This window comes from Barbus barbus, assembly GCF_936440315.1.
Source record: "Barbus barbus genome assembly, chromosome: 6".
Classification (NCBI taxonomy): Eukaryota; Metazoa; Chordata; class Actinopteri; order Cypriniformes; family Cyprinidae; genus Barbus; species Barbus barbus.
This window is the reverse complement of record NC_136734.1, coordinates 23,512,985-23,537,083: the sequence shown is the minus strand read 5'-3', so window position 1 is coordinate 23,537,083 and position 24,099 is coordinate 23,512,985. Positions and strand designations below refer to the sequence as shown.

General features: G+C 37.6%; 1 protein-coding gene across 1 annotated transcript in view; it reads left to right on the top strand.

Moving 5' to 3' along the window:
* LOC306870744 (transmembrane protein 8B-like) overlaps nucleotides 1–24,099 on the top strand; it is a gene marked incomplete at both ends in the record, with an annotated part of 118,208 nt that overhangs the window by 6,320 nt on the left and 87,789 nt on the right. The window contains one exon of the mRNA XM_079418167.1: nucleotides 4,768–4,962. Within this exon, the coding sequence (XP_079274293.1) occupies nucleotides 4,768–4,962 (195 nt within the window). The remainder of the gene's footprint in view (nucleotides 1–4,767; nucleotides 4,963–24,099) is intronic.

The following is a 24,099-nucleotide window of genomic DNA, read 5'->3' as shown; positions in this document are numbered from 1 at the left end:
AGGCGACACTGCATCAATCATCGGCATGATTCTGTGATTGACATTATTTAATGTGCCCAGGAATACTTCCAGAAACCACTGTCGGTAAACACAATCCGCCGTGCCATCTGTAGATGCCAACTAAAGCTCTATCATGCAAAAAGGAAGTGATATGTGAGCATGGTCCAGAAGCGTCATCGTGTCCTGTGGGCCAAGGTCCATTTAAAATGGACTGTTTCAAAGTGGAAAAGTGTTCTATGGTCAGACGAGTCCAAATTTGATATTCTTGTTGGAAATCACGGACACCGATCTTTCACCTATAGAGAACATTTGGCAGATCATCAATACGTCAAAGACAACCACAAACTCTTCAGCAGCTGGAAACCTATATAACTTATACGTCTTCAAACTGTTTTGAAAAGAAGAGGAGATGCTACATCATGGTAAACATGCCCCCGTCCCAACTATTTTGAGACCTGTAGCAGGCACCAAATTTGAAATGTGCTCATTTTGTGGATAAAATTTGTTTTGTTATCTATGTTCTATTGTGAATAAAATATTGACTCATGTGATTTGAAATTCTTTTAGTTTTCATTTGATTTAAAAAAACAAAACAAAAAACAACATTTACGGAATTTCCGTTGTATATATATATATATATATATATATATATTCAGAGAGAGGATAAAAACAATCATTGTTATGACTGAGGAAATGCAGCAAGTAATTGATGAAGCCAAAGATGTTCTCGGATTTAGCCTATTGGTGAAGATGACAGTTTTACGACTTGGACTTTATTATATCTGCATCAAACGCCCTGTTTGTCATTTATTACTCCCACACTATCTCTGCCATGAATCACTTTAAGAATCACAAAAAACAGTCAAAAACAAAATATATTATAAAGCCATCCATTAACTGACACTGACTGCACTTGAGCAAGTGACAGCTGAAGTGATTCTAAACGTTTTTGAGCATAACACCAACATAAAACAACATATTGAGTAGAGAGGAGGATGGCATTATCAGATTGTATTTGTTTTGAGTGCCACCTTCTGATCCAGCAGCTTTATTCAATTTAAACCAGCAATACTCTTCTCTCTGTTGTTGGAATGAGGAGACATACGGTGCAACATACATGACACCGAGGCTTGTGTTCTACTCCAGAGGGCTAGTCTGTCGTCCTCTGCTCTTCGTTGTGTGATTTTGGCATTAGGGCCACTTTGCTAATTGCACTCGGCTTGGCACATCCGTTCCCTTACTGAGTCACCAACTGCTACCAGGGGAAAAGAGCTCTCTATCCCTCATCAGGATCTCTTTTGCCTTCTTTTTTCAATCACACTCTCGCTCCCCATGACACTATATCCTCCAATTCACGCGGCTTGCTGTGAAAGGTTACCGCAACACATTTCTCTCATCCTAAAGCAAACATTAATTAGCAGAACCGTCTGAAGAGGAAACTTCTCTTTTCGATTTGGAAAGACTCTGTTCTTGATTAGAGAATGTGTTGAGTTCAGTGGCTTAGAGAGGAAAAAAAAAAACATTGAAAATCGTTAACGAGTGGCTTTGCCTTTCTGTTGTAGAAAAATCAGCGCATAACGAATTTCCAGTTCGTGTTAGCTGGGCTTTTGTGATTTCTCTTTCAGTTCTTCATGTTTCAGATGAGAAGGATTGATGGGAATTAGGAGAAATCAGGGCCATTAGGAGCACTAATCCACATGTAATCCAGCACTAGCCAAACTAAAGTTTCCTCTGGGCACTTGTGTTACTCTTGGTGGGGAAAAAACATAAGAGAGGAGGACATGACAGAGTTTGTGTGATTAGTGATAGTTTACCCCCCCCCCCCCCCCCCCAAAAAAAAAATCATTTACTGACTTCTGTGAAAAACAAAAGAAGAAATTTGGAAAAGAACAACACTGGAACTCATTGACTTATTGTATGTAACAAAAACATTCTTTAAAATGTCTGCTTTTGTTTTCCACTTGAGAAGTACAGTCATGCAGGCTTGAACAACATGAGTAAGTAAATAATGACAAAAATGTTAATTCTTGCGTCAATTAATCCTTTAATGAAGTAGGAATATGAACCAGGCAACCCAAGCTCACTGGCAAAAAATATCTGTGGAACAATGCAGAAATTCCCCTCATCTCACCATCCAAACTTTGATGCACATTTTGTGTCACTTTTAAAGTGAAATGTCTTGTGATTGGCCTTAAAAGTGTGTTCCGTTTTATTCAAAACAGATTAATGTGATTCTGGCAATGTTTTATTGCATTGAATGTTGTACATGTCCGTAGAGGTCAGTGCTCTATTGCATTTGAAAATGACATACACTACACTAAACTCTAAATCCGAAACCGATAGTGTTAACAAAAAGCACACATGAGGTAAAACTGCATTTACTAAAGCAATTATGCAATTTTAGATTTCCTCTACAAGTCTTTGTTGTCTTTTATTGTAACTCATGTTTCACAAGACTAGCAAGGCAATCACAAGGGAAATGCTGTACCGGGTGAGCTACCGAGCAAATTTACTATACATCTGAAAAGCTATAAATGGAGCTGGTTATAATGTGAATGTCAAAATGTGTTCGTTTATGAATAAAGTACTATAGGAAAATAGTTTTGGGGTCATAACATAGTATTTTGCTAGGAATTGCACAAACAATATATGTCAGTTAATCAATAATTAGCATGAAAAGGAATAAGAAGTTGTTGGTATTCTACTTCAGTGTTAATTTCAATTGGAAATTGCAGTGAACTTTTATGCATTGGTAGGTTTTTGGAGTTTTGCGAAAATGTAGGAAGTGGCACGTTTTTCCAATGAGCCTATGTTAAAACCAGTTCCTGTGACATTTTTCATTAGGATGTCTTCGATCCATACTTTATATTTACTCTAAAACAGCGAGAGAGGATGCAAGTGGGAGCGTAAATATGAATGCTGAGAAAGTGACAAGGACAGGAAAGAGAAATGGAGAGAGACGAAAGCGAGAGAATGAGGCTGACAGCTGCTTTGCCTGTGGCCATCCAGAGCGGCTGGTGTGCTGAGGAGCCTGTTTGCACAACTGAGGCCTGACAGATAAAATTGCGGACGGATAGTTTGGATGCCAAGTGGAACGAGTCACGGGGAGAAAGAAAAAGCAGAAAACTTTTCTGCTGTGTCTGCTAGCGCAGTAACAACGTCATCCATCATTCCTCTTATTATCATTAATTATTATCAACACACCAGAGGCCCATTTACATCAAACTCACAGAGAGGCAGAGAGGGGATTCCTGCACATTCACAGAGCTGCTGCAGTCTGTGCGTGTGTGTGTGTGTGGGCGAGCGTCTTTTTTGTGTCTGCCAACGGTGTTGAGCTTATTTCCAACAGGCCTAGTCTGGGCAGTGACATCTCGGAGTGTGGTATTTTTGGCTTTTTCTTTTTTGATTGCTTATGCAATGCCCAAGTGTCACAGGCATTTTCTACTGCTCCCTTTTAAAAGGGCCAGTCATAACGGCTAAAATGGCCCCACAAGGGCCTTCTGAATTGGCCTGTGTTAACATATAGGGAAGACCTGCAATATAAATATGTGTGTTTTATTACTGTCATTTAATCATTGTCATAATTATAGATCTGTCTTTTGGGCAAATGTTTGGCAGTTTCATGGGATTTGTTGGCTTTTGTTAACTTTTTTAAATACTAATAGTACTAATTAAATTTCTAAAATTTGTACTCAAGTGCAATTGTTTGATCATCAGTTCTAATTATTAGCTGTCATATCATTTCCATGCACATGACTCAAGAATATTTTGGAAAGAAATTCTCTCCCAGACTGCATTAATAAAAACAAACAAACAAACAAACAAACAAACAAACAAACAAACAACAACAAAAAACAGTGAAACATGAATATTGTAAAATATTTTTACAATTTAAAATGAATGTTTTCTATTATAATACCTTATAAAATGTAATTTGTTCCTGTGATGACAACGCTGAATTTACATCTGTCATTACTTTAGTCTTCAATGTCAGACGATCCTTAAGAAATCATTCTAATAATCTGATTTGGTCCTCAAGAAACCTTTCTTATTATTCAGTTTAAAAAGTTTTTTTTTTTTTTTTTTTATGTAAAAGTCGTAACTGTCAATTTTGTCAATTTGAATTCATCCTTGCTGAATAAAAGAAAAAAAAAGAAGAAACTTAAAACATTTGAATGGTAGTGTGTATATATAAAGTGTAAAAAAGTGCATTGTTTATATTTGTGATTTTCAGTGCTTTGAAATAAAAATATCTCAGCTAGGCCTAATTGAATGTAAAATGTGTAGTTCAGTAAAAATAGATTGCTACATGCAGACCTGTGATATAAATGTGTTTTATTGCTATAATATAGTACCAGTAATAATGATTACAGATGATATTTGCATATATCTGTCAGTCCTGTGTCTTGTTTCCCCCTCCTCTCGTGTCTCTATTTGACCTTCCTCGTTCCTGTGATCATTAGTTAATTAGTCCTGAGCTATTAGTTGATTAGTCCTCACCTGTTCCTTGTTGATTTCCCCATGTTTATAAGCTCTGTGTTTCCCTGCCTCTGTGTCCGGTCTGAACGTCATCTATGTTCGTCTCTCCCCAAGCTCCGTGGTACTCGATGTGGATTTCAATAAAGGATATTATTTTGGAATCTCCTTGTCTCCTCGTTCCTCGTGCCCCGAGAGGGATCTGACAGAAGACGGGGCCTAACACAATAAGCGGCGTCCAACATTTTTGTTTTCATTTCTTGAAAGTTTTTTTTTTTTTTTTTTTTCCAGTTTTCCTCCGCGGCATGGACACCGCCTCCCGCTTCGCCGCCCTGATCTGCGGGGATCATCCTTTTTATGAGTATGCAGAGGAGTTCTGTAAGATCGCCGCGGCGACGGCATGGAATGATAATACTCTTAACAAGCTCTTCTGGCTCGGGGCAAACTACCACCGTCCAGTGGACCTCCCAGACACCACCGGCCTGAGTTGGAGAGAAGGGATCTACCGGTGTCTGGGAAGCGTCCGGGCCCGAGCCAGCCCGCCGTCGTCCGCGGCTCTCCCGAGCCCTCTGCAATTCGTGCTTCCAGAGCGCCCCCGCGAACCCGCGCTTCAAGAGCGCCCTCCTGTGCCTGCTCCTCGCAGGTGCTCTCCTGCGTCTCCGCTGGTCCCGTCCAGCTCTCCTGCGTCTCTGCTGGTGCCGTCCAGCTCTCCTGCGTCTCTGCTGGTGCCGTCCAGCTCTCCTGCATCTCCGCTGGTCCCGTCCAGCTCTCCTGCGTCTCCGCTGGTCCCGTCCAGCTCTCCTACGTATCCGCTGGGGCCGTCCAGCTCTCCTGCGTCTCTGCTGGTGCCGTCCAGCTCTCCTGCGTCTCTGCTGGTGCCGTCCAGCTCTCCTGCATCTCCGCTGGTCCCGTCCAGCTCTCCTGCGTCTCCGCTGGTCCCGTCCAGCTCTCCTACGTATCCGCTGGGGCCGTCCAGCTATCCTGCGTCTCCGCTGGTGCCGTTCAACTCTCCTACGTCTCCGCTAGTCCCGTCCAGCTCTCCTACGTCTCCGCTGGGGCCGTCCAGCTCTCCTGCGTCTCCGCTGGTGCCGTCCAACTCTCCTGCGTCTCCGCTGGTCCCGTCCAGCTCAGCTCCTCAAGAGCGCCCCCCCAAGCGTCTGCGCTTCAAGAGCGGCCCCCAAGCATCTGCGCTTCAAGAGCGCCCTCCAGTGCCGGCTCCTCGCACGTGCCCTCCAGTGCCGGCTCCTCGCACATGCCCTCCTGCATCTCCGCTGGTTCCGTCCAGCTCCGCGCTGCAAGAGCGACCCACAGAGTCCGCGCTGCAAGAGCGACCCACAGAGTCCGTTCCTCAGTGGCTTCCAGGGGGGAACTTCCCCAAGAAAATGTCTCCCGTCCCGCCATGGCTCCCGGAACGGGCCCCCTTTCTGGAGGCAGGTAGCCCTGCCCCCTGATCCCTGGAGGCCTCCAGAGCGCCCACCCCCCTCCCCATTGGATGGTATACGGTGTGAGGACACGCCTTCCGGAGGGGGGCGTAATGTCAGTCCTGTGTCTTGTTTCCCCCTCTCGTGTCTCTATTTGATCTTCCTCGTTGCTATGATCATTAGTTAATTAGTCCCGAGCCCCGTTTGAGTAGTCCTCACCTGTTCCTTGTTGATTTCCCCATGTTTATAAGCTCTGTGTTTCCCTGCCTCTGTGTCCGGTCTGAACGCCTCAGAATTCAGTTTTACTAAAAGCATTTTTTTTTTTTTTATCTCTTTTTGACAGTTATACAGATATTCCCTTTAAAAGTGGTTCTGGGTGTAAGATCAAAAGTCTGATTTGCCATGTCTTTTTAAAGCATTTGTATCAACATTTATTCTGTGTGCCTAAAAGCACAGCCAAACCCACTTCCGAACCCGTGCGGTATGTTTGCGCTGCAGTTGCCGTGGGTCTCTATTCAGCAGATGATGCCTTAAATGATTCATGACCCGAGTAAACTACAGGGGGGAACCTGGGCATGAGGAAACTCCCCTCAGGAGGTCTGCCTGTGTCAAAGGAAGGCAAAAAGAAGAAATCAATAGGGGAAGATTTCTTCAGACTAAGAGCATAAGGGCATTACAGGCATCAGAAAGCATCTCAAAATCACTCCAAGGCTGCAGTGTACAGCGTTCAATGGTTTTCAGATGATAGCGTAGATTCATATTTGATTGTTTTGTTAAAGAAGTATTTCAGGTTCAGTTCAAGCTGAGGGCCATCTAGAACACTTGCAGTATGTTGTTTATTGATCTAAGCATTAAATACTGCTTCTAATGTATTGCCACAAGGTGTATATGAGTGTTAACAATTTTATTTTCAATTTTACAACATTGTCATCAAGACAACGCAACTCCATAAACTAACTGTAAAATCACTGATTTAAATTTTAATTTCAAAGCTTTACAGATCAAATAATACTCAAGTAATACAAGTAATTCACGAGTAATAATACACAAGTAAATCTGAAATAAAATAATTTTCAATACACAGCTAATGCAAATACATAATAATGAAATTAATACTACTGTAAAATTATTTAAACGCTTTAAAGCTCAGATAATACACAAGTTTTAAAAGAAATGTTAATGCTGTTATAAAATTATAAGCTTTACATTTCCGCGTTCACTTCCATTGTAAGTGCCTATATTAACCTCTATTTTTTTGTAGTTAACATTATGCCACAAATCCTGTCAATTGCTAAACTTGTACTGAACCCAGAAAATTCATTTAATACATTTTTAACAGCGTTACATAAAGGCCAAAGCTACATGTCCAATTTACCACATTTGTATTTCAAACACATTTTTATAGCATATTGGATGACTGAAGTGTGTGGGTATTTTTGCACACTTTTCTAGTCCCACAATCTTCAATCAGTCAATAAGACCTCAGCACTCAGCTCATACTCAGAGCTGCACGACCCAGCAGGCAAACAGTTCTCCAATCTCTAGGCCTGGCCACCATCTCATTTCAGAGCCTCTCTGAGTGCCCTCTCAATTGTTCATACCTGATCCTACGTCTCCATTTTCACCCTTGCTAACATTAATATTAAAACATCACATCTTCTTTATTACAGTCTTTCACCTTTCAGCAAGGCCACACCGAACTCTGGCTGCAGCCCTGCCAAGAAGCTGAAATTGGCTCTCGGTCTTTGCCCTGGGTCCTGTCAGGTGCAATATGCCAAATGCCAGAGACAAGGCTTCATTTTTGGCAGCAGTAAATGGGCCTGGCAGGTCTGCTCTTTTTATAAGTTTGACAGATGAAAAGTGAACATTAAAGATTTTTTTTCAGAGGCAAATCCTTCACCTGTGAGCTAGCACTCGAAACAATGCTACAACGCTTGTTTAGAAAGCAATTAGCATACCTCGGCTGAGAGGAAGTGTGCTGTAGAGTGCCAGTGTGCTATTTTGGATTTATGCCGTGCCATTTTCATGCTGGTGGCCTTTTCGTTTAATATATTTGTTCTTTAATGGCTTACAGTTGCTTGAGTTTGAGTCAGCCATTCGTATATAAAAAAAAATTGACATTTGAATGTTTATCCAAGTTGAAATCTGTCAAGTACTTTAAAATGTTTGTTTCAAATGATTAGTTAAAGGGATAGTTAACCCAAAAATGAATATTCTGTCATCATTTACTCTTCTCCTTTAGTTGTTCTAAACCTCTATGAGTTTATATTATCCCCACATGGCAAAAAATAGATTTCTTGTGGCCAAAATATATTTGAAATATATAATATAAGTAAATGTTGCAAACAGTGAAGCTCAATGAAATATAATTTTGAAATAGGAAATATATTTAGTTTCAACCTTCATAAAACATAATAATAATAATAAGTGTATTTCTGGGGCAAGAAAATGCATTTCCTTGGCCTGAAATATATCGAGATGAAATATATAAAATGCTTTAAAAATAGAATTATACATTTAAAATATATTTATATAATATCAAATATATTTATTTAAAATGCATATCTTTATGCAAAAAAAATTTAGGCCATTTTTTTGTATATTATTTTAAATATATTAAAAATATATTTGAAATACATTTGCTAAAATATATTTATTTAAATATATTTATTTATATTTTCTTGCCATATATACAAATGCTGTATGTGTCTGCTGGATACAAAAAAAGATATTCTGAAGAATGTGTATGTGTGCCTCTTAGGAATAAAAACAATATAATCCTTCAGGAAGAAATGTCGAGGAAGAAATGTTGTCCATGTGTCTGTCGGAGAGCCCCACAACACGGGCAGAGACTTTCCTCATGCTGCTGGACATCAATGTGACCCCTGGGCTACAATCTGCAGACAGCATATCGCTGGGCTCTGCAGTGTTTTGTGGGTGTCTTTCTTCCCCAGCAGCTTGAGAACATATTAGAGAGGCCGTCATAACACCTCTGACAGATCTGCGCCACAGAGACTGATGGGCTTCTCAAGTCATTCGGTTGAAAGCTACTGGAAAATAACCAAAATAAACGTCCCTCATAGTCATCTAATTGCATTTCCGAAATGTTATAAATGCTTAATGACCTGCTCTGAACCCTAATAAAATCCTGTGCTGACCTCGCTCTCAGGAGCTACTTAATTGGATTACTTTTTAACCCCATCATCTGCTTCTCATTTCTGTGAAAAACCCTTGTCCTTGATTATCTCACATCTTTTAGTCTGCTACCTCGGAATTTTATTTCAAGATGAGATTGCTCATCTTTCTGGCTGGTTATTGGCAATTTCATCCGCATGTCTTTACATCAGAAGAGAGAAAGAATGCACATTGTGAGTGCATTCTTTCTCTCTTCTGATGTAGAATTCTGCCAGTGCATTCTGCCAGATCTCTTTATTCACTGGTATTTTACAAAACAGTGGATATACACTGAAATGTACAACATGGACATTTTCACAGAATCTAAAACATATTGCACAGCTTTAGAAATGTAAAAATACTTAGAAATCCTCTATTTTTATTATATATATTATCTATATTACAATTTATAAATATTTTTGTATAGTTATATTTTACTTTTATAGATATTTTTTAATTTGCTACCAGAAATCTCACAGAAAGGAATGAAAATTAGATAAGTGTTGAATAAAATATAGTGTCATTGATTTAAATACAATAAACCCTTTAATTTAATATTCTATTCTATTCTATTTAATTTAATATTCTATTAACAGGATTTGTAGATATTTGTATGTCTCTAAAGTTGTTTGTACACAAAATGCTTACATTTTAGATACTGTCATTCAGTGTCTATACAAACCTTTGAAAATGCATATGCAAAATGTTGAGGTCAGTGTGATTTTTAAAATCGTTTTCTTTACCTTTTTTGTAGTTAAAAAAAAGAAAGATATTTTCTAATCAGCAAGAATGCATTAAATTGATCAAAATTGTTTTGGTGAGAATTAGAAACTTTTTTCCAAAAACGTCTTACTCCAAAAATAAAATAAAATAAAATAAAATTCTTAACTAAACTTTTGAACGGTATGTGCCAGAACCACATATAGATGAATGCATAACTTATGGAATCACATTGGAAAAGCTGCACTTTTGGCTTGTAGATTTGCCAATGACAGAAAAGGTCATTGGCTTGTCTCAAAAGTCAAACTAAGGTACAAGGTTTCTTTTCCCCCACTTTTTGATGGTTGCAGTCTATTTTTCAGATGCACAGCTGGAGTATTAAAACCAATTGTACCATAAAGTTTATTTACAGAGCACTGGGTTAATGCCGGTCATAAACAGCAAATCAAATTTACCCTTGGTTTTACACCAGCTCTGAGAGTACTTATCGACGTGTGCTCTCTGCCTCCTCGTTGCAAAGGTGTGTTTTAATGAATCACTCTACCATTAGCCATAAAATACCATTCTGAGCTGATCTATGCATTTAAGGTCTTAAAAGATGTCCTGCCATAAGTACAAATCGATATGTCCTCACCTTTAAACTGTTGCACATTCAGTATTCTGTCCCTGCTTGTTGCACATTTAAGAAAAAAATAACTAAATTAACCTTCCTAACAGCAGGCTTGTGTTAAGCATCTTCTTTTTCTTTTAAAACAAAGAAAGGCCAAAAAAAAAAAGTTCAATCTTGTCAATGAATCCATGTTTTCCTGTGCCCTTATCTTTCCCTTTCGCTGAGTCTCTCTCTTTCTTTTATTTAACTCTGGCCATATATCACTACATCAATTCTGAGCAGGTTGCCATGCAACGCAAAGGCACGGATGGTTCCTCTATGTGTACGGCTTTGAGAAACAGGCGATGAAGTGGAGATTCAGAGCTTCTCTGATACAAGCCATAAACAACTGCGTGGGTGTCATGCGTCGCATCTGTATTTTCATTGCCTTGGCATAAGTTTTCTTACTACACTCACAATCGGCATTGTTTTGCAGATATATATATATATATATATATATATATATATATATTGCCGATTGTAAGTGAGTATATATATATATATATATATATTTTTGGATTGTGAAGAAATGGCCACAGTGGTCATGGGTGTAACGGGGCGAACAAGACGTGAGACGTGCAGATCCAAGTGCAAGCTTTTATTTATAAACAGTCACTAAACAGGCAGGGTCAAACAACGGCAAACAGGTATGGTACAGGCAAGATACAGAGCAATCCTAGGGCTAGCGAGAGTCGACGATCAGCAGGGCAAGGCAGAGAGATAATCCAGGTACACAAGCAGTAATAATAATAATAATAATAATTCATTACATTTATATAGCGCTTTTCTGCTTTTCTAAGCACTCAAAGCGCTCTACATTGTGAGGGGTGGTGTCTCCTCGTCCACCACCAGTGTGCAGCATCCACCTGGATGATGCGACGGCAGCCATAGTGCGCCAGAACGCCCACCACACACCAGCTTACTGGTGGAGAGGAGACAGAGTGATGAAGCCAATCAGTGTAAGGGGATGATTAGGAGGCCACGATGGTCAGAGACCAATGGGGAAATTTGGTAGTAGTCCAAGAGAGGTGCAAACAGAGTCCAAACAGCAAGGCAAAGAGTAAATCCAGGAAACACGGGCAAGAATCAAAACACTAGAAAAACACACAAGGCAAGACTATGACAACAAAGTGGGTTCCATATTGCAGCTAAAACTAGGAGAGTTATAAATGCAGAACAATACTGAAACTAAACAGAAAAACACAGAATGGCTCGGTAAAGCAGCTAACACTAGGGGAGTGATAAACACAACACAATACTCAGCAGAGAGGAAGAGGAAGTCCATGGTTTATGTAGGGTGTGTGATTGTGTGATAGTTCTCAGGTGTGAGGGTGATTAGTGCAATCAGCTGTATATGTGTCATCAGCGCAATGGATGATGGGAATTGTAGTTCGTGGGTGAAGTGCAACAGTAGTGTGGTGCAAGAGTCAATGTGATGCAGGAGTGACCTCTGGTGGTGAGTAAACAGAAGTCCACAGACCAGATTCATGACAATGGGACTCAACCTTACAGAGACCTCTTTAATAGGCTGGATAAGCAGTTGCAAACTGAAGCATTTGATTTACTCTGACATTTATTCTGATTCCTGCTTGTCAACTTTTTAAACTTTTCAAATAATATCTAGCTGGCTGACATAGATGAGGCTTTACTGAACTGCAAGAATGATTTGTTATAGCCTTGGTCATCAGTAATGCTATGGCATCATAAATTTTGCCGTCTTGGATTATCCTGTTATAATTACTCACACTTTTTCTATAATTAATAATATTTATTAAAAAAAAATTATATTTATTATGAGTTTTTGAAAAGTGTAACAATTATACATTTAAGATTAGAAATTATAAATGCCTTAAATGTAAGGGTTTTTTTTTTTTGGAGAGAGAGAAAGGAATCTTAGCTACTGTCTCAAGTTCTTTATTGGCAAGTAGAGAAAAAAAATCCTTACGGTTGTAATGTGCTTTAACTGTTATGTGTAAAGTTTTTGTATGTAGTAATATGATAAACATTTGATTTAACAAGGCGAAATTGCATTTAGTGAAGCATCTGGCTCAAAATAAGATAAGATTCCTCATTTAAAATCAGAACCAAAAATAGAGTGTAGTTGCTGAACAAATACAAAGTGAGTTTTTGCTCACTGTCAGGCTGTGCTTTTGAAAATAAAACAAGCCGTCTCCAAAATATGATAAAGAATTCAGACGCTGGGAGTGCTTATCTCCTCAACTACTTTGGAACTTCACTTGTCACTTGCCGTTAGTAACTCTCAACTGTTCATCCCGGCCATTATTAATGATTACTTTTCATATGCAGCTTCTTATGAATTTGCATATGCTACAGAAATTCTCCTGGCAGTCACAAACAACTCTTTGTTCTATCATTGTACATAGTTTTTTCTCTCTCTCTATTTATGCATATTTATTTTGATTATTTATTTATTCGATTTTGTTTTCTCTAGGACGATGTTCCAGAGAGAGTCAGTTTTTGTTAGTTTTTGTTGTCATTTTATAATGAGCAGACACAGCGTTGATGCCTTCACATTTAATACAACAGTCTGAATTATTCTACACTGATTTATGGTCCTTATATATATATATATATATATATATATATAAGGACCATACCATAAATCAGTGTACCGGTATATATATTTAGGGTACACATGAAACATGCTTACCGGGCAGAGTTTCTATTAGTACTCTGAGCCAGGTGGTGGACTCGGGTTGTCCAATCAGAACACTGCAGGGAGAAAACGCTGTGTCTTCCCTTCAGTGTAGTGTGTGTTTCTGGGGGAATGGAAACAAGTTTTTGCCAAAGGACAAGAGCTGCTATTCGACATGTGTTGGCAAGGTCATGGTCTTTCAGGGAAAACGCTGGTGCATGCCTGGAGTACGAGACAAGCTCATGCCAAGGTGGAAATGATGTAAAGTAGCTATTTTGGCTTCTGTGCATAACAGAAGCATTCACACTGCCTGACCAGGGATGGCACGTGGACTTTCATCCAGGTCCCACAGTTCTTGCTTCTGTTCTTTCTTCTAGTTTTGCTTAATCCTTGTGTGCTCTCTGACCTAGTTTGAAACTCTTGACTCGACTTGATTCATCTCTGCACTCAGTGTGAGCTCCCCTTGCTTGTGGTTTTGTTTATCCTCAAAAAGAGAATTTTTTTTTTTGGAAGCAGTGAGAAATAATTACTGGTTTGACAATGTCGCTTTCCTTTCTTTTGCACACTGAAAAAAAGTGAAAATATGCTGCTGTTATTTTAGGAAGCTTTTTCTACCTCATCTGATATTTAACAAATGATTTTCGTTGGTGTAACCTATTGTTGCCAGGTTAATTCAGTCATATTAAATTACTCTTTTTTTTTTTTTTTAGTAGGAATAAAACCACTTCAATTAGATGTTGCCCCATTTTTAGATTACTTGACAAAATGTTTTATGGTAAGATTAAAGACATTCACAATTTACCATTTGGCATGCAAACATTCCCTTTTAAATTAATATGCCTTATAAATTAGTCTTTTGTTTCAAGCAGCTTAGTACCATCATTTCAGTTTGAGCACAGGAATCGAGCACTATCGAGCACACTTGGCAGAATATATCACACTGTGGAAGCGATATTTGCATGATCGATGAGTTCACATGGAAAAAGACTGCCTTTATACTTCTTTGTAGAAATATAACCTCAGGTTTTTAAATTGAGAGTTGATTGGCACATTATTCAAACGGTTTACTGCATTAGTGTCAGGATTTTAAAGGAATGGTTCGCCCAAAAAATAAATTCTGTCATTTACACCCACCTTTGTGCCAAACCTCTGTGAATTCTTCCATTTTTTCATTAAACATAAATGTAAATCTCCTTAAATAGAATAATTTAAACAAAAAACAATACACTCAGTATATTAGTATGTTGTTACTCTCAAATATTGTAAGTGTAATTTCAGTATGCATTATTCAAATTGGAAAATGTTATCATCCTCTTGAACTCAATTATGGGTGAACTATTCCTTGTGGTGAATAAGGTAAGTTCAGTGAGATAATGAGAAACTACATTATTAAAAAGTAAAGTAAAGTCGTGACGTATTGTCAAGTATGGTGACCCATACTCGAAATTGGTGCTCTGCGTTTAACCCATCCAAGTGCACACACACAGCAGTGAGTAGTGAACAAATCTACACACACACACACACACAGTGAACACACACCCGGAGCAGTGGGCAGCCATGCTGCGGCGCCCGGGGAGCAATTGGGGGTTCGGTGCCTTGCTCAAGGGCACCTCAGTCGTGGTATTGAGGGTGGAGAGAGCGCTGGACATTCCCTCCCCCCACCTACAATCCCTGCCGGCCGGGGGCTCGAACTCGCAACCTTTCGATTGCGAGTCCGACTCTCTAACCATTAGGCCACGACTTCCCCTTCACCAGCTGTACTGAATTATACTGACAGACTATGAGTCTGTGTATTAGTTGTTATGCCAGCAGAAGTTGTCACATGTGATTAAAAATATTAAATTAAACATCAACTCAATTAAATTAAATTAAATTAAATATATTTGTTAAAAAAGAGGAAGAAGAGGTAATTGGGTAAGTAATTTTATCATGCACTCAACAGATTGGTTTAAAAACACTGATTCATTTAAAAATAATACGCAAAACTATCTTTATGAACTGAATCATTATGCTAAAAAAATCATTTAAGCACTGATTAATTTTTTATCGAAAAAATCATGTCAATAAGTGAGTTCATTCCACTCAAATTTCACTGAAAGTTCTTTGCACTTAATAGAAAAAAGTTATAGAAACTCAGTAATGATTATTTTAAGTAGAACTCAAACTGAATGAGTTACAGCAGATTTGAGTTTCCAGCATGCTTTGCTTCAGATTCTGTAAGGAGAGTAAAAGTTGAAATGAAATGTTATTTTATGCGTTTTTGCACAAGATTAATATAAGCGGAGACCTGTTGATGTTGGGATTTAAAAGGATTTCAAATATGTTTGAGTTTTGGGGGTTTACTATTGTGGTATATATAGAGCCTTTGGTTAGGTCGAGGATGGGCCATGTTAAGACTAACTACTACTTTGTAAGTAGTATTGGCAATTATTGATGCAGCAATAGTCATGTTGTATAAGCACTGTGTGCCTGCAAGCTAGTAGGTAAATGTAGAAAATAAGAGTCAATCTTATTTATGTAAGTCATTATAATTATTACAGCTAAGTTTCAGTAACATAAAATAATTGAGTAGAGTTTAAATGTACTTTAGGAAATATTCTTTTAGTGAACTCACTCATAACTATTGGTTTCTAAGCTTGAGTGAATCAAGGCAATTAGTTTCCTTAGTTTGAAATGAGTTAACTCAGTGGGATTTACAGTGTAGTTACACAATATTAACTTATTTATTATAAATACACAATGTTTAACTTTAATGAAGTGATGCTGAGGTCAGCTATAGTATCTTTATTCTTGGACATTTTGCTTGTCAATAGCAAAACCACAACACAACATACTGGCAGAGGCAGCTTGGTGTGTCTTCATGTTTGACTGTTATTATAGTAAGCCACAATCATGGTCATAAATCCTCATGAAGGTGAATATCGATTTGAAGTAGAGATGGAGTGAGACTGATGGCCGTTTTCATGTCAAAGCCCTTGGCTGGGCTCTGCAAGCAGTGTAATAACACGAATGGTCCAGTTTATCAAACCACCCTCCCCCTTCATATCATGGCCTGTTTATCACCTTGGCCAGCCTCATAAAGACAGAGCTTCATTCTCTCTTTCCTGAGCCTGCTCAGTTCAGTGACCTCACGCTCTCCGCGACAGTCATGTGCACTTATAATCTCATTTGAATAGGAGTTTTTAGAACACTACAGCCAAGCAATCAATGCTGTGTCATATGCACACTTAAATATGATCTTAGACATATAGCAGTAAATACTGCACACGCCACTCATTGTAACACATTTCATAAAAAAAAAAAAAAAAATGTTACTGTATTTTTTGTCTGATATCCTGTGAGTAACATCTAAATTGGTATTTATTCAAGTTAAAAACATTTAACCTAACTAAATCAACTTAGTGTACATCAGGAAAAATATTTTTCATGGATCAGATCAGGTAGAAAAAACCCCAGCTTGTAACAATTTGTATAGTTATCACCAATTATGTTTATTTGATATCTATATATCAGACTAGTATATGATTAGATGGCTGACTTTTATATGAAATAACAATGCATGTACTAGCACTAGAGAATTTCTGTCTCTAGACAACATCTGGTCTGCTTAGGCGGGTTTGATATAGTATACTATGTTTTATTTGGGTCAAGCAATCCATCTTGAAGTTTTTCAATTCGGGGTGTCTAGCAGTGGTGCAAAAAATCAATTGCTTTTTTTAAAGAAGTCAATTCCACCATCCATTTCAGGATATTTGTCGATAATTGAATGGCCATGGACTATTTCCCCACCAAATGGAGGAAGCACTCACCACTAAGTAACCATATAGAGAAGGACAGTCTGTTTGGTTTCTGGTCTATGAAAGCAGATATGTCTGTGTTGCATGATAAGGATATACTAAACTATAGCAACATATTCCAGGAAAGAGCCCTAGCACAGAGACAGTACAATTTTATTTTATGTGATCCTCATCAAAATTAAAATGCAGGAAAAAATATAGTTTGTCGACACTACAATTCTGGACAGGCTTGACCTTTTTTATCTAAATGCTTAAATGTTTACACTCTCAGAAAAAGGTACAAAATATATCATGGGGCAGTAACCTTTCAAAAGGTACTAATAGCCAAAAAACATTTAAGTACTAATATTATGAACACTTTAGGTAATTATATGTACTTTTATGCTACTCATTTACACCCTTTAAAAGTAAATAACTAAAAAGTGTACCCTTTGAAAAGCTACTACCCCAGTGATAATTTTTGTACTTTTTTCCCCCCAAGGTAAAATGATTTTTGCAAACACATTGTAGTTAATGCTTTGTTTAATTACAAAACAGCATTTGTATTACGATTTTAGTTGAATGAATTCTTTTTTTATTAATTTATTTAAATTTGTGGACTGGATAGGAAGGAAAGCACCCATTTTGACAAGAAATAGTGACTATAAAAAGGCTAAAATATAAAATCTTTATAAATTAATTTTGGTTCAATATTGGTCACTACAAATTGAAACCTCAGTTTCTGTTATTTTATACATTTTTGACTTTACTATTATTCTTAGAAGTGGAATATATATATATATATATATATATATATATATAGAATATCCATTAATACGTAAAACCTTTTCACAGATTAAACAAACTGTGTAATTATTATTTTTTTTAATTTGTCTTAAAATAAAATGGCATATTACACATCTCATTCTAATTGCTTTTTATGATATACATTATGCTCTGTACGGACAGATTAATATGACGAGCCTGGACTCGTTTGAAAATTAAACAGGTGCGCTGTGCCCATTTCCACAAATCAATAGGAGACTGTTAAAAATGCATGATCACATTGATCAATAGCAGGAGATGAGAAGAGCTCTCATGAAGGAATCATCATCAATACCTGAGACTAACCAGTTTAATTCAAGAACATGTATGAACACAAATCAAATAGGGTCACTCATTATATTCTCATTTACACAAGGGTTTATTGGCATTTCAAACATAATACAATAGTGCGTATGTTTTGCATCCTGAAAGTAAATACTGTTCGCGGATGGTTACGGCTGGATGAGTCAGTGGCACAATTGTGATTAATGACTACTTCAATGGTACCTACGTATACAGGGCATACAGATAACCATTCAACCCTGAGCAAACAAGCACACACCCACATACACTTGCACACATTCACCCAGACTGAGGTAATAGCTGGGTTTTCTCGAATACAGTGAATGAATACATGTGTGGGGCAGAGTTGTTCATGTCAGCACTGCACAATGGATATGATTTCCATTCCTCTGCAGATGCTCTGAAAGCCTACTCCAAGTTTAAATGCTTTTCAATTGATGCATTATATTTTAAAAGTGGCATTTCCTTTAGATTCAGGGTCAGTTCTGAAGTCTGTGTCCGGTTTTCATGTGAGACTTTTAAGTTTACATTTACATCAGTTGAAACTGACAAAGAAAAAATCTCTTGTCAGAAGTACATAGACTTTCCTGTATTATATAGAAGAAATAAAAATGTAACTTACCATAGAGTGCAAACTTACCATATGCATTTGTTTCAACAGAAAGAAACAAAACTAGAAGTTGCAGCATTCATAAAATGTCAAAAGCAGGAAGAAAAAAACATACAAAAATCTGTTTTTGCAAGTTTTTAAAACGATAAGAATTACACTTGCACTTTGAGGCCACATTAATTTAGCTTTAGCAGATGGGTGCTCTGTCAGAAGGCTAAACATTAGCAGCCTCCACAAATATCAATCTATCCTATATCACTGCTGCGCCATAATTATACGCTCTGAGTGAGCGCTGCACTATTTTTGGGGTGAGCTAATAAGTAGCACATTAGTAATGATCCATTTACTATCAGACAAGCAAATGTTACTGCGTTAATAGTCGTTAGCACATAGCTGTGAAGTCGTTTTTAAATGAAATGTTGTTGCTCTGTGTTCAGGGTGAAGACAGGAATATGCAGAATAGACCAGGTGTTTTGTTCTTTTTTTATGCTGTTGCATCATCAGTCATATGACGCTGAAAACAAAAATATCACAAAGTGGTTCACACATTAGCACATATCTACTTATAACAAAATGTATCCTATAGATGTCATTCAAAAACTTAATGAAAGTAAATGAATTAATTTAGATTATTAGTAACATGCTTTGTGGACATGCTCCCATGACAGTACCATAGTATTTTTTGAAGTACACTAATGTTCAAAAGTTTGAAAATTTTGCAATATTTTTGCAATTTTGAACAGCTATAATATTTGAATTTATTATAAAATGTAATTTATTCCTGTGATGGCCAAGCTGATTTTTAGCAGCCATTACTCCAGTCTTCAGTGCCACATGATCCTTCAGGAATCATTCTATTATGCTGATTATAATACTGAGTATAATACACTGGTGCTCAAGAAACATTTATTATTATCATCAATGTTGAAAGCAGTTGTGCTGTTTAATATTTCATGGAAACCATGATGTTTTTTTCAGGATTCTTTGACATAAATTTCTTATTGCACTTCTGAACAATTTAATGCATCCTTGCTGAGTAAAAGTATCAGTTTTTTGTTAAAGTCTTACTGACCCCAAACTTTTAAATGGTAGTGGATTTCAAAGTACCACAATAATATACGATCTGATTTTTAACAGGAAAGTTGAACTCTTTCAACAGAAATACAAAGCATGACGTGTTATTAGATGATGTAAGTGGCCTTCCTTTCAAAGTACAACACATTTTTCGCCCTATTTCTCCTCTATTAGACCTTTCATGCCCTTTAAGACTGAAAGTTGTGTGCATGTAAGTGTGCGTGCAAGAGTTGTTAGCCCACCAGGGTTGCTCCCTTAATCAACATGTGACATTTGTCATTTTGACATGTGCTGATGCCCTTTGGAATTGAGCCATTTTTACTTGCTAGAAGATCTTCATATCCTGACCCCCTTCTGCTACCCTGTAAGACACAAACAAACCACAACGGTTAGGCTCCATCCCCATTGTATTCCATCATCCCCTGGGATTCTGCACAGGATCGTACAGACGATTACAGAGAAGTTATGGTAATCCTAAATTACAGGGACCAGTTGTCTTTTCAAGGTTAGTGTGTGAAGCTAGGCATATCACATTTGCTCAGGCAAGTGTCTGGTTTTGTCAAGGACGGACTGTGGAAATGCATTGTAGAGAGAGAGAGAGAGTGAGAGACAGAGAGAGAGGCGAAATACCAATCCTGTCTACAATTCAGGGTCTTGGTCTCTATTCAGTTTCATTAACCTTAAAAGAATGCAAAATAATTAACAATTAAACAGGCTGTTATTCACACATGACATTATCAATGAGATTTACTATGACCACGAAATGAACTTTAATTACTAGCTTGTTTATTTTTCACTCCAGATTTTTTTTCTATTCATGTGCCTCTGAAAGGATGTGAAATGGATGATCATGCAGCTTAAATTTATTCTAATTATGTTTTCCACAAGCACACATTGTTCCATTTGGATCAATGAAACCATTGCACATATTAAACCAGAGGAGTCATGGATACATCAAGGAAATATCGGCTGAAGGGTTGTTAACAGCGGTTAGTTATATCACCCTTCACCCAGTTGCTAGGAAGCTAATTTTAGGTGATTAATCAATTCAGAGAGCATAGAAATGTAATTAGGAGTCTCTTTTGTTTTAAGAGGACGACCTTGTGATGAATGTTTACAGGCAAACCGTCTCAGGGGACGCTGGTAGACTTAAGACAGTCTGATCTTGAGCAAAGTCATGGTGTATATTTTATGAAGGTTTGTGTATCTGTGTGTGTGTTTAGGGCTATCAGTTATGTAAATTATGCTAAAATATGTTTTAAGTAAATTAATTTTATGCCAATTAAATAACTTAATTATACGCATATCAAATTTGTTGGGAAACAAGGACGTGTTATTTTGGCATGTGAAAGCATATTATCATTTATTGAATAGATATTTGACGTTTTATTACTAGTCTTGGCACAGTGATCTTTTTTTTCTTTAATCAAAGTATTAACATATCAGCATAATCCACTAACGTTTGACCTACAGTTTGTATGTATTGATATATTAATACATTAACCAATTACAATGCATATGCATATACTGAACAAGCATGTCTTGAGTATTTTAAACTTGAAGTTTTATCTATCTATCTATCTATCTATCTATCTATCTATCTATCTATCTATCTATCTATCTATCTATCTATCTATCTATCTATCTATCTATCTATCTATCTATCTATCTATCTATCTATCTATCTATCTATCTATCTATCTATCTATCTATCTATCTATCTATCTATCTATCTATCTATCTATCATCTGTCTATCTGTCTATTTTCTGTCTGTCTGTCTGGTATTAATATGGTATTATTTATGGTATTAATAACTCTGGAAATGCATCATCGTAGTCTGTGAAAAGGGTCCATTGGACATATGGACATGCATATTTTTCTTTGTGTAGATGTTGAAAAAAATCTTAGGGCTAAACTGGCTAAAGATATCCTGTTAGGGCTAAACTGTCCCCCAAAAAGTTTGGTTTACATCCCTGATTAAACACTAGTGACGTTATTATTTGTGGACAGGTTCTTGTCTCGTGGGCCCTGAAATTTGCAGCAAGCTATTATCACATCAGCATAACAAAGAACAGCATGTTACTTGAAAGTCATTTGAGGATGTACGCATATTCTTTTCCTCATCTATTATTAGCGGTGCCCATTTTGCTGTGTATTGTATTTGCCTGATGTTGATAGTAGGATTTGTTTTTCCTCTCTGAGATCTTAGATTGATGAGTGCTAAGATAGTGAGAGAGAAAGAGAGAGACAGATGCTGAGACAAAGATGGAGACAGAGAGAGTTTGGCAGGCCTGTTTGTTTGCCCTTGCCCGAGCCAAGCCTGGTGTTTACAGCCATTGCTGATCCACTCCACAGCACTGCATAGATGAGCGATATGAGACTCATTAGCCCTGATTGCATTTATCCACTTCTGTGCTCCACTGGCCGGTGACAGCTCAGGCTAGTGATTGATAGAAATACAACAGGGGTCAAAAGCAGAGAAATTAGACCCTGTTGAGTGGAGGATTTAAGTGTTTTGTCGGTACATCTTGTGTGGTTGCTGGACTGTGTGTTTGTTAGCAGAATTTTGTGTGTAAAGCCGCTTAAAGTAGTTATTAAAGTCAACATGAAATCAAAATTCACCCCATTTGCATAGTACTTGTTGCTGGCCTTATTGTGCATGATTCATCTGTTCTTGTTATTCTGGAGAACAAAGTATTTTTGAATCTTTCAACAAAATGTATGAACTTCACCTCTGAAATAATAAATGAAATTACATTTGTTTTTCTCTTTGAATATCTTGTTTAACTTTGAGTACTCATGTCACATAACAAGTGGCCAGAGTAATCCTATATGAAACTCAATTAAAACCGGAGATGCGTATTGCATTATCTTGCAAACACTGCTGCAATACCTCATGCCTTTCAAGCATCTTGACGATGCTCCAGTATTCAATCTCAGGGCTGGAAACGCATCCTTTCATCTCAGTCTGGATCAGTCATCGCTGCATGTGGAACCTCAGCTAAATGTTGTTATGTCAGGCAGAATGTAAAGGGCAAGTGACAGAGCCGTGGTAAAGAGCTCCAAGGCAGCAGTCTGTGCTTTTATCAGGGATACAGGCTCAGAAACACACGCGTGAAAGGAGAAAAGAACTGCTCTCTGCTCACTGCCATTAATTATGGAGCAGACAGCGATGGCGTGTGCAGACAGACTGTGTTTTATGCAGGTAGAATGAGTTGTCAGTCTCGGGGCGGCACATTACCGAAACCCTGGGCAGCACTGACAATTCCCAGGATTTCATAAAAAAGCACTTTCCGTTGACTTTAACAAGAAGGTTATATAGCAAGTCGAAAATTGCTGTTGAGGTACAAAGTATCAGGACTGCATGATCAGGGTTCACCAAGGGCAATGTGACTGATGCTTATGGGGCGGCTTTCATTGCTCTTTCTCACCTTGTGCTCTTCTCTCATTTGGCCATTAATGAGAGTCTGTGCACTTTTAAAAGTACATGCCGGTCTTCAATATGATACCCTCCTATTTGACATCTGCTAGCTTTTTAACTTGAATTGTGTAGGTGACCTGAGACTGACCCATGACAATTGTAATCATTTTTCTCGAGAGAAAAACCCTTCATGTCCCAGCAGGCTTTTTTCTTTCTCACATCCGGTGTTGACTGGAAGTAGTTTCTGCATCCGGTGAGCCGCTGTGCTGCCTATAGAAGCATCCTAATTGTCATAGATCATGAATTGGAGTGCTCTACATATGCAGCGACTTCACGCAACATTCAGTATTGCTGACTGTTGACATGACAGTAGATTTCATGCTTTGCAAGAGGATTGTATATATAGTAATGATACTATCGATAATGTGGTGGATGGTAACTTGGAGGTGAAGAATTGTTGAATAAAGTTATACTTTTATATTATAAAAGTATAACTTAGAATTATATTATAAAGTTTGAGCCTGGGGACATTTCAGTTGCATTGCTCTCTATGGAGGGTCAGAAAGCTCTTGGATTTCATCAAAAATATCTTAATTTGTGCTCCAAAGATTAACAAAGGTCTTATGGGTTTGGAACGACATGAGGGTGAGTAATTAATGACAGAATTTAATTTTTTTCCATATTGAAAAATTTTATACTAAGTACAGTTCAAGTCTATTAACATAATTACTGACATATCACTTGAGACTTACTGATATAAAAATTGTAATTAAATTTTATTTGGAGTACTACTTGTGCACAATGCATATTTATTAATATTAAGCCTAAAATATGTTTTAATGTCACTATTGATGAAGATTGCATGATCTTTAAATAATATCTGTCTTTAAATGCAAAATATTTAAAGTGTACCTAAAGTACTTGCAATGGTTCCACTTTAGCACAATCAGATATACTTAAGTATGTCTTTAGTTTGACCTCATCATTACAGGT